Source organism: Coccinella septempunctata, chromosome 4 (assembly GCF_907165205.1).
Source record: "Coccinella septempunctata chromosome 4, icCocSept1.1, whole genome shotgun sequence".
Lineage (NCBI taxonomy): Eukaryota > Metazoa > Arthropoda > Insecta > Coleoptera > Coccinellidae > Coccinella > Coccinella septempunctata.
Genome location: NC_058192.1, coordinates 21930435 through 21946356, shown reverse-complemented (window position 1 = coordinate 21946356; position 15922 = coordinate 21930435). Strand labels below are relative to the sequence as shown.

Below are 15922 nucleotides of genomic sequence, written 5' to 3'. Positions count from 1 at the left end.
ATATACGTTTTTAAGAATATTATTCTGAAGTTATATTATAAGTGACAGACACTTTCCATGGTCCAAAACTATTGTAATGTAAGACGCTTTGAAGCTTCACAAAAAATAAATGAACTACAAATTGAATACAAATGTTTTTCATAGAAATTCCAATAACCCAAGGTATGACATATTCCTACGGTTAAAATTGCCATTGCATCTAATGATGCAAAGATTAGAATAAGAGAGTTTCATTATCATAAACCCCAACACGCAAATTTCCAGCACAAAATTGTGATTAGTTTTCCATAAACGTCTTATAGGCGAGGTGAATCATACTATATAGTATGATTAATTATTACTACTTCATATATATGAAGTAGTATTAAATTGTGACCTTATTTTTTTTTCCCTCTACAATTCTTGAAGTTTCTCAGAAACTTACAATTCAAATGGAAAAAACATGGTGATTTATTCTACAGCTCAAAATAACTCGTTCAAATAATAAAATAATTACTAAAAAATATTGCGTTTGTGTAAGTTCAATATTGTCACCTATGCTTAAGGATCGGCAATCCATAGGTAAAAATGAAGCTGAGTTTGGTACCAAATTTAGTATTTAAATATTGTAAAAATTTCAGGTTAACTTCTTTATAAGTATATGTACCTATTATTTCTTGTTTCACTGCAGGAAAAATGTATATAATTCTTGTTGCAGCTTCTGTATGCGAGAACTCCTAGATTTCTCTATCACATTCACCGCTGTAATCGAATTAATTACAGGTTCTCTACAAAGTCGATTTCGTTCAAATCATCAAGCTCTTTCCCGATATCTACCTGCAGCTACGTGAAGCCATACTCACAAGGATAGATTATTTTAGACATGATGAATACATGATAGAATTCGAGTCAAAGTTCACGACACTCAATCTATATGTATCCCAGAAAATGAATTTATCTGCCATCAAGAGGGTGAAGAAGAGACTATTAGGAGAACACTTCGAAGATATGATACCAGAAAGCCACCAGGCATGTGATCTTTATAAATACGCAGAAAACGTGAAGAAGAAGAAAGGAAGATACATCGCTCTGACTAGCAGATTCCCTTGGATTTTATCACCAAATTCGTCATTTTTGAGGGTTTGGGAGTTCATGATCTTGCTGGACGTTCTTACTATTGCTTTCTTGTATCCTTACTTCATCTCATATCACAGAGGATTTCCTTATGCGATCGCTAATGCCGCCATTATTCTTGAACTCTGCTATCCCGTCGATATATACATTATTTTGACGACAGCTATCGAAGGCAAGGATTTTATCATCAAAACATTTACGCAGTTACTTCATTACCATCTGAGATCTTTCAGATTCCATTTGGAAATTTTATCTACTCTTCCAATCGAATATTTCTTCTTCAGAAGCAGCAACCACGTGTTTTATACCATGAAATTAAATCGTCTGATCAAATGCTACAGAATATACACTTTCTTCAAGAAAACTGAGACTCAGTTCTTAGTTTCCAATATCCTTGCTTTGAGACTGATAAAATATGCTATTTTCATAATTCTCGTCAATTATTGGTATGGTATTCTACTTTATTCCAGTACTTGTTTCTCACCTTTATGTTTGAGTGATGGCTGGTACAGACAGCACTTGATCAAGGACCAGAAATTGAAATTATCAAGTCCATGTACCAGTTATCCGACTCTAATGTCTACATATTTTGGACTCACAGTCTTATCTACGTTGGGCTACGATGACATCATACCAGGAAATATTCAAGATATGATATTAATGATCGTGGGTGTTATATGTGGTGAGTACGTTCAAATAAATTATTTGACCAAGATCAACACACATGACTGAATGACGAAAGAAATAGAATATTTAATTTGATCGTTATGACGGACAATAAGAAAGTATGTATATAAAAAGTATCGTAGACTATTCGTTTCTTTTTCTTCTGGAATCCTCAATATTCTATATAAGTTATGTCAAAATCCAGAGCAATTATTTTTTGAGATATCGTTAGGTGCGTTGGTTAATTGTTTTATAGCTGTAGCTGCGTGCCTATCTGACACGCAGGACGAAGCACTGTCGCAGACCATTTTTCTGTGTATCTTTACATTCAATTTGCACATAATTAAATCATAAAAGAATGTTTTACAACAAAAGTCAGTGGTCCTGATGTATGCCTTTTCGATTTAATCTTTTTGAGGATGATTCCCACCATCAGTTCAAGTGGCATACACGAACAAATAATCAAGCATGCCTTTTTTCCATTTTTCATTTTTGTAGAGGGTCTCTTCGTGGTGGTAGACGTGTTGTCCTTAATGTTAATGTAACATTTGGCTCAGGAAATATCAATATTTTTAGGGCAGTACTCAGAATATCATGTTTTTTCTTCCAAGTTCCAAAATCTACATTTTTTCCATCCCTTACAGAAATTTCGATATTGCCATGAAAAACTACATAATTCATTTTTCACTTTGGATGCGTGGCACACTTGTCACAAGAGAATAGAAACCTGACGAATTCATGTTTTATGTAATTTTTTCGAAATGCGGTCCTGTTTTTATTCCTCTGATCATATTATTCATTGTCTTCAGTCAAGATTTTGATTTTTTTTTAAACTATATTCAACTCTTTTTGATTTTAAACCCTCAGTTCCCACTGAGTGTGCGAGAAAAGTGACAGACACTTCACGGGAACATTATAGCGACAGAGGACAAAAGAAGCCTGTGCAGAAGTTGATCAAAATCTCGATATGATAAGAAGGGCAATAAATAATTTGATTTTAAGCGCTAGGAAATGTGTCGAGATGGGAGAACTACATTTCGAACATCTCTTATGATAGTACATTTTCATTGTTTTTTTTATGGAAGGAAATAAAGAGGTAAATGTTTTTCGGAAGAATAAATTTTGATACTTATTTGTGTAATGAAGCAAATACACTTACGGATTACATTTTTCCAATAGGGTGTACATCATTTGTACCTAAATTCAATATGTATCTAATTTCAAAAGAATTCGCAGCTTGTCTTTGCATACTTTATATCACTTTTCTACGAACACCCAGTACGTGCTGAAGGTTTAAAATGAAAAAGAATTGAACAGAATTCAAAATAATTCGAAAACTTGGCTAAGAATAAAAAATATTATCACCGATGAAATAAAAACAGGACCGCATTCCGGAAAAATGACATAAAATATGAAATTCATCCGGTTCATCTTCCTTAGCGACAAGTGTGCCATGCAAAGCTAAAATTGCATTTCTTAGAATAAATTATGTAGTTTTTCATGGTGATAACGAAATTTTCGCAAGGGATGTAAAAAATATAAATTTTGGACTTGAAAAAATAATCTTGATATTGTGAATGCAGAACTGAAAATATTTATATTTCTTGACCCTTTTGAAAACCCAAATTAATTTAATCGAAATCGGACCTTGAAGTCTAGAGTTAAGGCTATCGAAAATTTAGGCCAATGTTCATGAATCACCCCGTATCTCCGAAACTAAAAGCCATTAGATATAAAGTCAGCAACTTTTCTGAAAGGCCTGAATGACCTGCATTCGCCATAAGGCTATGGCCAACGACTCATGAAACACCCTCTGTATATCGCAGAAATATGTATATCCAGTGTTCCTTGTTTTGTCAAAGAAATGTAGCGTTATGAGCAAAAATGTAGATCAGTTTTGTTGCAGCTACACTCCTACGTCCGCCTTAAACAAGGAGCACATCTGTGATATAAAAAATGATTTGTTCTTGAGAACGCTCCAATAAAAATTGAAAAATTATGGAAATTAATATGGACGATTGCTAAAACTCAACTCGAATTTTGTGTTTTCAAAAGGTTTTTATCGATCATTTTTGAAAATAAATTCCAAAATATCTCTTATTATCGATGAGGTATGTGAACGAATAGATTCATTTTCAAAAATTTATATGTTTTCAAAAATTTCAAATTACAAAATTGAGGTCAAAAGATTAGCGCACAAAGTAATAGCACTAGAAAGAAGATATTACATCATGCCAACTGCTGGGTTAATAACTGTTCCCCAGAAAAATTAGAACAGGTCTTCGCACTTTCTCGCTATTTCTCTGACATTAATCAACAATTCGCTAATCTTTTGGCATAGGTAAGATGTCTAAAACTCTGGTGTATTCACTGATTCGATTTTGTTTTTAATTTCGTGGGGATTTGGGATCAGTTTCGTTTTTTCCACTGTAGGTAGCGCTGTTTAGAATTTGACAGAGCATTGTCAATTGATATTTGAAAATAATTTGAATACTGTCCTTCGACTTACGAATATGTTGTATTTATAAGCGATTATTGGTGTGTGAAAATGTATTAGTTTCGAGAAAGGGTGTAGAACATTCATTTATTTAACATGTCGTTCAGTAAGTTCAGTTTACTGTATGGAAAATCAAGAACTATTATAGCTAAGAATTCGGTGTTGTTGAATTTGAGGCAGAACCAAATCAGATGAACATTCGGGACGGATATAGCTAAGTTTCATGGCAATATTTCAAAGAAACTGTATTGTAAATACGTAATGTGAATTGTGAGCATGTATTGAGAATCAGAAATACATATCTCTATTAGAGTCTGTTCTTTAAATATTCTTCCTGAGTAGATATAGTGAAAATTCCCTTTCTGTCAACTGAATATATTGGATATTTGACCAATCAACTGTTTTTTATTGAAATCAAATTGAATTACCCTCCTCAAGAATACAATTTGACAAACAGTAATTACCTTGAAGAAGAATAGTAAATACTCCTTCGAACCCTTATTCGATGATGTTGAAATATTGACAGATTTGTTTTTACAGCGAAAATTAAACTGTAAATCACAAATATTCCTTAACAGCTGACAAAATGGGCCAGTTCATATTTTGAACTCGTCGATCGATGTTCGATATCAACGCAAAACAAAATAAAACGAGAGAGTATCATTCTACTTCCTCTGGTAGAACAAGGATAGAACGAAGCAAATGACATGGTGGCGCCGCCACGAAACTGATCCAATATCCCCAATTTTCTGAAATGTTGATGCTTGCAAATAGTGACAAGTGCACACACCAGTATTTTAGACATCTTAGGCGTAGGTAATAATGTTTTTAGACAAATTGTGTCTATATATGTATAATATGCATTTAAAATGGAATAAAATTCAAAATATATGATTTATTCATTATTTTTACAAATAACATGCAGCATGTGAATAAAAAACCTATACTTATATAACGTCCTAAAAAAAGGACCTGTCACATGTCATTATAACAACGATAATGGACCAGTAGAAAACTGTAGTAGTAGATTCAAAACCGAGTTGTTGCGAAACGGTGAAAAATTATATCTGAAAATTCTGATTCTCTCTTCGCACATTTCGTTGAAATTATTTTAAAAGTGCTATTTCCATTAATTTTCAGGTATTTTTCTCTTTGGATTTTGTACTTCTGAGCTGTCGGCCACAATAACTTACAACATTCAGATGAAGATCAATTTCCAGTCCCAAATGTTCGCGGTTGAAAAATTCCTCATTGATAATAAGATGAGACTTTCCATCCGATCCAGGGTAATGAAATTTTTCGAGTTGCAATGGTATTATAATAAAGGAGTTTACTTCTGGAAAAATTCACTTCTTTACAATGCAACTACGAAGATTCAGAGACAAGTCACATTCAAGGTGATTATTAATATAATACTGAAAATATCGAGAACGAGATCGTTATTTTGAATGTTAATTTCTGTTTTTTTAATACGGTTTCTATTCTTCTCCTTCTGAAGGTTATTTCAATAAATGTGTAAGACTAAAGTTAAAAAATGGTCTTCTGTGGAAAGTATATATAATTAGGGTTTTAAAGTAGGCATTTTGGAAGTATAATGAACAACCTATATGAATATATCTTTTAAATGGGCTCCACGAAATTGGATGACATACATTTGGTGGTATTTCATTGATATAAGTTTTTTTCGGAATGAATTACATTCTCCAGTGGACCTGGCTTGTGTTCCTAAATCTGCGACTGTAAAAAACAATTACACATACACACAGCTTAAAAGTAGAAAACTCGCATGAAATTTCTCCGCACTCTCTGTGACTTCAAATATATTGATCTTTCACAGAATGTGAGGAAAACCTCTGAAAACTTTGAATTACCTATATCAGAGAACTTGAAAATAGAACCAATAGTCTGCATCATGAAAATTATGCAACATGTCTACCGAGAATTTGCAAAAAAATGTCCCCTCATTGGTGCCCTGAACGAAAAGTAGCTCCTACAGAAACACACCAGTTCCACAATTTCCTGGTTTGGTAAATGAAGATTTTTTCTAAGCAGAAGTTCTTGGAGTTGTTAATTGGACGGCTAAGGAATGTGCGCGCTGTGCTCATAGACGGGGTAATAAGTCTATGGCTGTGCTCCTTGATGATCTGGCAGCAGTTGGCATCATTTCCTGTAGCTGAACAGAGTATCGACCGTGATAATATTTACAGAGCTGGCATTAGTGTTGAACATTTTTACGACATTCCAACAGCAGATGGGCTGTTAAAGTTAAGCAATCAATCGGATAGAGTCCAAGAGTTGCAATGTTTGGGTGTTGAGCTCTAAGCATTAGAGCAGTATTTGAGTTTTTGCATGATCTGGGACTTGTAAAGTAAAAGGAATCTGATCAGGCGAGAAATATTTCCTAGCTTCTAACTAATATCTGAGCTTATTTGTAGAGGACTTCGCTAGTTGGTCACAGACTGACGAATTGAAACATGTCCATTATTAGATGCTGCCTTGGCTGATTAGAACGAAAATCATGCTGCAACCTATGAAGAATGTTAAAGTCTTGATTGCTGAATATAGAGGGGGCGACACTATTAAGTTTCTGCCCTGGTTTGACAAAATTGTATATCTGACACAATTTTTTCGCGGAAGGCGTTTCACTCTTACTTTTCATCCGATTCGGGACACTAACGAGGATATATTGAAAATTCTAAGCCTACTATAGAACCAAAAAAAATTCAATGTCAAAATATTTTATTACTCAACATGTTCTCCTCTTAATTGGATACATTTATTACATCGAACCTGCAAGGTCTCTAGACCTTACAAAAAAAAAATGTTTCTTCTTGCTCTGCAAACCAGACCTCAACAGCTTTTATTACCTCCTCGTTGGAAGAAAATTTACGACCTTTTAAACTTTTTTCAGTTGAGGAAAGAGATGATAGTCGGATGGAGCCAAATCTGGTGAATATAAGGGGGGTGTTCTAGTAATTCAAACCCTGAATCACGAATTTTATGCATGGCAACATGAGATTTGTGTGCCGAGGCGTTATCCTGCAAAAACAAAACACCTTTGGATAGCTTTCCGCGTTTTTCTCTCTAATTTTTTTCCGTAGAGTGGACAGTAATGTCGAATAGTAATCTACGGTTATTGTTCTACCCTTATCCAAAAAATCAATCATGATTACCCCATGGCAATCCCAAAAAACTGAAGCAACAATTTTTCCAGCAGATTTTTGGACAAGAAACTTCTGCTTAGGTCTTGGAGAACCAGAGTCTAGCCATAGTAACAATTCGGTTTGAGACAGAGACAGGTTGTCTCTGGTTTAAGAAGTTTACATCGTTTTAAAAATCGAGCACGGATCGATCGCGATGCTTCTACCCTTGCACGCTTTTCGTCAACATTCAAACATTTGGGGATCCATTTTGTAGCAATTTTTCTCATATCCAAATTCACGTGAACTATATGTTGGACGCGTTCGTATGAAATATTCAGTACTTCAGATATCCGTTTTAGCCCAATTAGACGGTCTGATAAAATCATGTCATGAACTTCATCGATATTTTCGGGGACTGACACAGAAACTGGCCTTCCCGATCGGTCATCATCTTCAATGGAAAATTTATCTCTTTTGAAGCTTGCAGTCCAATTTCTCACGGTCGCATACGAAGGATATTGATTACCAAGGGTATTAAGCATATTTTTCGATTTTTCGATTTTCACAATTTCGGTGGACATCTTCTTTCTTCTTCTACTTTTAATTTAAGTAGAAGTAAACTCTGGTTTACTTTTTCGACCTCAAACTTCACCCTGACACTTCTAATGAGTTATTGTTCGTTGCTATGGTAACGCAATATTTTTTTATGCATGGTCTGGGTCTGGTCTAGGCTAACTAGATATTTCAACCCATATTTCTCAAACGATGATTACCTAGATGAAAGTTTAGATCGAATCAATCTTCGATATTTCAGGAACGACTGGAAATCATCTCCAATTTAGAATTCTTCAAAGAAGCGGATGAAGAGTTCGTAGAATTGATAGCTACCGATTCAAGAACCATAATTCTACCACCCGGAGAAATAATTACATATGCTGGAGGATCTAGCAGAGATATGTATATAATTCAGAGGGGATTCTGCAACAAGGAAACTGGTAGGTATTTTCGAAAAATTCATAATCGATTCAAAAGAATTTTCAATATTTTTATCTTCTTCAGAAATGTCATAAACCAAATTAGGGCGCTAAACGCTAAACTTAAGTTTAGCTTCGATGATACGCTAATGTTAGTTTCTCTCATCTTTAGCCGGCTAAACCACAGCCGTCTTTAAGGACTCTATAGACGGCTGTGGTTGCGATCACAAGGTAGCATACACGTCTATTGCGGTGCAGCATACGCCAAACGATGGCGCCACCGGAGACGCACTACTCTATATCCTCTATGTAACCGGCGTTTATAGCAAGCACGAACTACGCTGCTTCGACGATTGTCGTAGGTAACTCCCATGGTTCATTATCCTCCACCCTCAAAAGCAGGCCATTCCTCAAATAGCTTGAACTTACCTTTGCGCTCATCGCCAAAATATCAAGTGAAATTGAAAATTTCTATTTGCAGAATAGATTTTCTGTTTATAACTAGGAAACTTCTCTAATAGAATATTGATTCGTAATTGCAAGTTTCGATATAGTTTTTACACAGTGACTGCTACATTTAAAGTGCAGCTTACTGTACAGTTTGAGCACAGTGTCTATTGTATATAAAATACAGCTTGCTGTACAGTTCTTGCGTGAACAAACTCTATATAAAATACAGCTAGCTGTACAGTTTTTGCACAGTGACCACTGCATTCAAAGTACAACTTGCTGTACAGTTTTAGCACGTAACTGCTGCATTTGAATTGCAGCTTGCTGTACAGTGGATTGCAATGCCATCGCTGTTTTTGAAGTGCAGCTGTGGCTGTATGTCGAATGCAGTTTGTACTGTACAGTAACTGCAAAGTCCACCGGGACATATACGGTCCTTTTTGGTGCAGTTATTGCATTGCCGTAACTGCAGTCAATTGAAGCAACGAAGTACAGTTTTTGTACAGTAACTGCATTTCAGTGTTTGTTGGGCAAATTCACAAGAAGATGTTTGTTATAATCTCGAAGAAACTTTGCCAGTTTCGAATGCTGCAGAACACAGAATAGTTGAAAAAAATAATTGAAAAAAGTGCTCACGGGCATTATTTATTTATTTATTAGCATTTAGGTTGCGAACAGTACAATGTACCAATAAAGCAACCACAAATTACAAAATATACATACAAGTCAAGTTCACACTACATAATTGATCAGTGGTTTACTGTACAATAAGAAGAGAAAAAAAAGTTTTTAATGAATTTTTTAAAACTCTCGAACCCGTCCGAGAACACGTCAGCACGCTCACTTAACCCGAGGGAGTCAAAAGCGGCCTGCATACGTATGATCGGAGAGTGCTGTCCTGTATTCGTTCTACGGTAAGGGTTGTTGAATAGGCTTTTATCCCTAACATCGCGACCAGGTACTCTAAAACTGACTCTTGAAAGTAGGCACGAAGAGTTGATGTGATGATTGATGATTTTATGGAGTGTACAGAGATCCATTACGGTTCGATCATTCTCGAGCTCCAAAATTTTAAATTTATATCTTAAAGGCTTGTAGTTTCGATCATCAATTTGAGTTTGTGTTTTGAAGGCCAAAAATTTCAAAAATTTATTCTGCACTCGTTGAATTCTGTTTTTATGAATATCATATTGTGGGGACCAGACTACAGTTGCAAATGAGAGCCTGCTATGAATAAAGGAATATTACAGAGAAATAAGCACTTTAGGGTTATTGAAATCTTTACTATTTCTATTGATGAATCCAACCAACCTATTAGATGCATTAATTGTTTTTTCAATATGTGTTCTAAATGACCACTTCTCGTCAAGTGTAACCCCCAAGTCAACCACCTCACTTGAGTATTTTACTGGCTCGTTATCAATTTCGTACGTGTAATTGATTTTATTAACTTTTTTTGTAAATGAGATGGAAAAACATTTCGAGGGATTCAATATCAAAAAGTTACGCCTACAAAATTCAGTCAAACGTTGTAAATCTTCCTACATTCTAAAACAGTCCTCTATAGTCTCGATACGTAGGTAAACTTTCAAATCATCTGCGTAGAGAAGTATCAGGCAATGGTGGAAACAAGCTTTAATACTATTAATGTAGATGATGAAAAACAGTGGCCCCAGATGACTTCCCTGAGGCACACCCGAAGCTATGTCGAAAAACTCGGATCTATGACCCGCAACAGAGACATATCCAACTCTACCGGAGAGATACGATTTACACCACCCCAAAAGTGAACCACCCACACCCACCTCAGCAAGCATTTCCAAAAGTTTTTCGTGGTTAATTTTGTCAAAGGCCTTGCTGAAGTCGGTATATACTATATACCGCATCCACCTGGCCTCGGGCGTCAATATTTTCGACTATGTACTCGGGAAATGAGAGTAAGTTGGTAACCAGTGAACGACCTGGAAAAAAGCCATGCTGCTCTTCGATAATGAGATTTTTAACGCTTGGCAGAATACGGTTATAAATAATCTTCTCAGATATTTTACCGAAGACGCATAGCTTGCTGATTGGCCTATAATTCTAGACATCATCCCTCACGCCACTCTTATGAATAGGAGAGATCTCTGAAATCTTCCATTTCTCTGGAAAAACTCCAGTCCTAAGCGATAGGTTAAAAATAATTTTTAGTGGCTCAATCAGATTCGGCAAGCACCCCTTAATGAACGAAGGCGGGATTCCATCTGGACCAGAACATTTGTTAGTTTTTAATTCTTTTATTACTCCCTCGATATTTTCTTGTGTAATGGGATCGAGCAAATTCATATGATCTTTCGAGGTATCTGCGGTTTCATTGTTAACAGGTTGAACATAAACACTACGGAAAAATTTGGCGAAGAGTTCAGGAACTTCTAGAGGGCCCTCAGCAGTCTCCCCATTAAAAGCGACCGAGTGAGGTATCCTTGTTTCACTTTTTTTCTTGTTAGAAATGAATTTCCAGAATTTTTTGGAATTATACGGTATTTCCTCTTCAATATTCTCTATATATGATCTATAATCAGTCTTCATCATTCGTTTAGAAAGAGAGCGGAGCTCGCAAAACCGATTATAGGCGTTTAAATCATTATATTTTTTGAACTTTTTGTGAAATTTAATTTTTTCTTTTATTATTTTGATTAATTTATAAGAAAAATAAACCGGAAAGGTACCCTTGACCCTGCGAACAGGAACGAAACGCTGTATGGCACTGTCAATGAGAAAGTAAAACTGTTCGACTGCCAGATCCACGTCTCTGCCAGAAAGCAGCGAACCCCAATCAATATGCGACAAGTAGTCATTAACAGCATCATAGTCTGCTTTATTGAAGTTAAAGAAAGTTGAGTTGGTTGGATGCAAATGCTTACTAAAGGGTAAGTTCAGATGAAATTCCAAGGCTCTATGATGTTGATTTTCTCCCACTAGGCATTCAGATGAATGATCAAGATTTTCAATGAAATTCTTTTTATTACAGAGTACCAAATCGAGGATCCGGTCATTGTTGTTATGAATATTGTTGAACTGAAGTAAGCCCAAATAGGAAAAAATATCGATAATTTCCGAAAACCTATTGGTACTCAAAACTGGATCAAAAAATAATTCACCCCGAACAGGCAGCCAACTTACAGAGTTAAGGTTGAAATCTCCAACGACAAGAACAGCACTCTCCTGAAAAGCTCTCTCGTTCGCGTACAGACTATTCACAAACACATTCATTAGACAATCAGAAGCTGGTGGAATGTAAGCACAACACAAAAGAATATTGACGCCATCACTGGATCTGATCGATATCCAAACATCTTCAGCATCGGATTCCAGCCCATGACAACGTCTTGACTGCAGCGAAGCCTCAACCGCCACCAGCACACCGCCCCCCTCGATCTTGGAAGAGGCAGAAGACTGTCGATCTCTTCTATAAACCGTGTACCGATCATCGAAGAGCTCACCAGAGAAGACTGAGTTGTTGAGCCATGTCTCACTTAAGCATATGACATCGTAATTGTTAGATGAAAGATTTTCATGAAAAACATGTGTTTTCGTTCGTAGACCCTGTGTATTCTGGTAATAAATATGCATAGTGGTTGGTTCGCTCCGTCTGCTATTCTTGCTTACAAATTATTGAGAACATTCATTGAATCTATATGTGTGATGTGAGAGGGGTCATCCTTACGCACAAAGATCAATCCATCCTTTACCCAGGTGTACTTATATTGCTTGTTTTTAGCGACAGTTCTAGTTTCCTTGAAGAGAATCTTATTTGACAGTGTGAGATGTTCATTGATGTAAAATCCTTCTGATAAACCAGCTATCCGCATTCTCGGAGAACCATTATCTCTCTTCATGCGTTTCCTCTTGGCGGCCGCTAGAAAGTCTTCTTTACTTTTGCGATTTGAGAATTGCAGAATTATGCTCTTTGTTTTATTCTTTGGGTTTTTAGATTGAACACGGTGCACATGTTGAACCCTCTCGGGTACCACACTGAAATCAATGTAGTCTCCTATTTTCTGAACTACATCCAACAGGTTCTCGTTGGGCTTCTCGTCAATACCCTGAATTTCAACATTATTGACACGGGCAGACTGCTCCAGTCGATTCAGCCTATACTCCAACGAAGTGATATTCTCCTGAAGAGCAGCATTTTGCTTCAGAATCTTATCAGTTGCACGCATCCATTCGGTGATTCTATTCAATTTCTCCTCGAAGTCAGAGACCTTGTCGGAGCAAAAGGTAACAGAGTTCGTTAAAGTGGTGTGTTGATCCCTAATTGCCTTCAATTCGGAGTATATTCCGCTCATGGCGTCCATTAGGTCATTGTTACTTACGCTCTCCCTCGTAGTTGAGAGAAATCGCGTAGTGGGTGGTGATGGAATACCGTTAGGCTGGGCCAGGGATCGTCTCGAGCCGGGACAGCGACATTCGGGGCAACTCCAGGAAATTCCGTCCATACGAAGACTATCGAATTGTTTGTTATTCAATCCGACACATTTACCATGGAAAAAACGCTGGCATGAAGCATCACATTGAATACCGGGGTTTTTACGGTTGACGCTTTCATTGCAGATTTTACACTGTTTGTTCATTGTTTATGTTGTTGTTTAGAATACTGAAGTTACAGAATTAAAGATCAGACTCTACTGATACACCAGTGTGAAATTTCAGAATTATATTCCACTAATAACCACTCAAATTTGAAGAATTACAGGAGCGATTGATGAACACGACTTATACGGATTACCGTATTATAACCGTATTATACCGCATTATAAATGACTTGGAGGTGAAAAATGAAAATGAGGCTAAAGAAGTAAAAAAAATGTGAACGAAAGTTTAAATCAAAATGTTTCGAAACTAGTTGAAAAAAAAACTAAAATATTCATCCAAACGAAAGAACACGAGAGCACGAAACTCATTTTCTCATTTGCTATGAATGTTTCGACGAAGACTGGATCCAATGTTGTGAGCAGAGACAACCAAGGTTGTCTCTGGTTTTGAGTTTAATGGATGGGTAGAAAAGGGTCATACGTATTACAGGTGTGATTATTGTTTAAATTTAGCTTTTTTTCAGCAGTATCTACAATTTGTTTTCGTGTCCGATGTTACCCGCTATAGTCTTGAAGGAATTCAAAATGTTCACGTTATTTTCTTTGAACGATGTATGTTTATTTTATGAAGTGTATGTTTGTACCTTTTCAGGACATGTGAAGTATAAGTGGAATAATCATTTCACACTAAGCTTGTTGGGAAACTTCGAGAATAAATTTATGTTTTACTATTTTTTCGTATCATGTCCGGTACTACCCGACTTTCCCCTGATGGCGCAATTTATCACTTTTACAAAACGCAATATTTTTTTTGCAAAATATATCCGTATTGATTGGAAAAAAATTGCAACATTAGAAATTATCGTTACTATTTCGTAGAAAACTTTTCCATAAAACAAATTTTATTGAGTGGTGGGTAAAACGTACTTTTGTTTATAGAAAAAACATTAGACTCAAGTTGCCCTGCATTAAACTTATGGGTACCACTCGGCACTCACGAGGCGTTTTCTCGGGGGTTTCGGGTAGGCATCATCGAGGAATGCCGATCAGAATTAAGTAATCCCCGTGTGTGGCCGACCAGCCCCAACTTTCAGCATCTGGGGATTTATTGTACACGGGCGACCGATTCCAAGTTGCTGAGTGTGGTTCCCATTAGAATTTCCTCAACACATGAAAATATAACACATACATAACCGGTTTCACAAAGCCCGATCAGGGAATCAACGTTTGATGAGCATTCAGAATATTATCATTCTCTCATCAAATGTAGATCCACATACGACCATTCAATGATTCTCCATGGGAACTTCCACAGAACAGACCCACTTACTTTATGGGAACTTCCTCAATACATCCAGAAATGAAAAGGTTCTAGTGACATCGTTTTGGAAATCGAGTGACTGTCAAAGTGCAATCAAAGTTTTGTGAAACTCGCTGCTACCTTTTTTGTAATCTTACCTCATCTATCGATTGAAATTTATTCTGGGAGATTCTGCATCTTCTGAAACTGACATAATTATTATCATTTCTAAGTTCTTTTTTCAGTTCATTGTCAGGCAACAATTTTTTCTACTTGATTTGCTCCTGACAAATTAGTGCATGGATTTACGTAGCAGCAAATCCGCTGTTATTTCAAATTTTTAATTGATTTTGTTCCAGAGATTAGGAGTGAAAACCCTAAAAGAAGATTCAGAAGATTACCTCACCTAGTTATGCAAAATAGCATTTAATGCTATTTTTCATACCACCGCCCATACCCCGCATTTCCATCGAATACATTTTTAGCCGTTTCTTTTCGGGTAATGTGCACATTACCCATTACAATTGTGCAAATATTTTGGAAATTTCGAATACCTACCTCGAAATACATGTTTGAAACAGTAATTTTTCAGAAACACCCTGTAATTTGGGAACGAATCAAGGCCCCTATGACCTGCTTTCTGATATCTTATTAATTTCGACAAGGGATCCTTGAATATGTTTTCTGTCATTCTGTCTTGTAGTTCTCGAGATGCTCTAAATGAGCATCGAATTTGTTGATCATGCATACACAATACCAGAAACCGTGCAATCCATGTAACTATAGGACAGAAGAGTTGGGTTGGGGAAGTTTTTATTTCAAACATAGGCCTAGCCAGGGTTCAGTTTCGGTTTTTCTGATTTTGACATATGAAGTGAGATTCTTTGAAACTAATTTTATATACCTATATTATTTCGGGGGGGGTTTGAACCCCCGAACCCCCCCCCTGGCTACGCCCGTGATTTCAAAAGTATACAATCGGTCTCCTTTGGAATATAATGCGAAGAGGGGTTTAGAAAAGCACTCAAAGCTTAAATAAAAATGATGAGAGAAAATAACGGGAACTTGGACGCAAGAGAATTTCTCTGCATGTAATGATCATTTTCTAACCTCTTCAGCGACGCTACATCGATGTGAATAATTATTGCATTTACTGCATATTTTGCGTTGATCTACACCTCAGGAAGTTCTAGTCCTGATCG

General features: G+C 36.3%; 1 protein-coding gene across 6 annotated transcripts in view; it reads left to right on the top strand.

Moving 5' to 3' along the window:
- Positions 1-15922, top strand: part of LOC123312439 — a 100586-nt gene that overhangs the window by 13796 nt on the left and 70868 nt on the right. For all 6 annotated transcript variants that reach the window (XM_044896869.1, XM_044896871.1, XM_044896867.1 and 3 more), the window contains exons 4-6: positions 763-1795; positions 5417-5673; positions 8234-8414. In XM_044896869.1, coding sequence (XP_044752804.1) covers positions 763-1795; positions 5417-5673; positions 8234-8414 — 1471 coding nt within the window. The remainder of the gene's footprint in view (positions 1-762; positions 1796-5416; positions 5674-8233; positions 8415-15922) is intronic.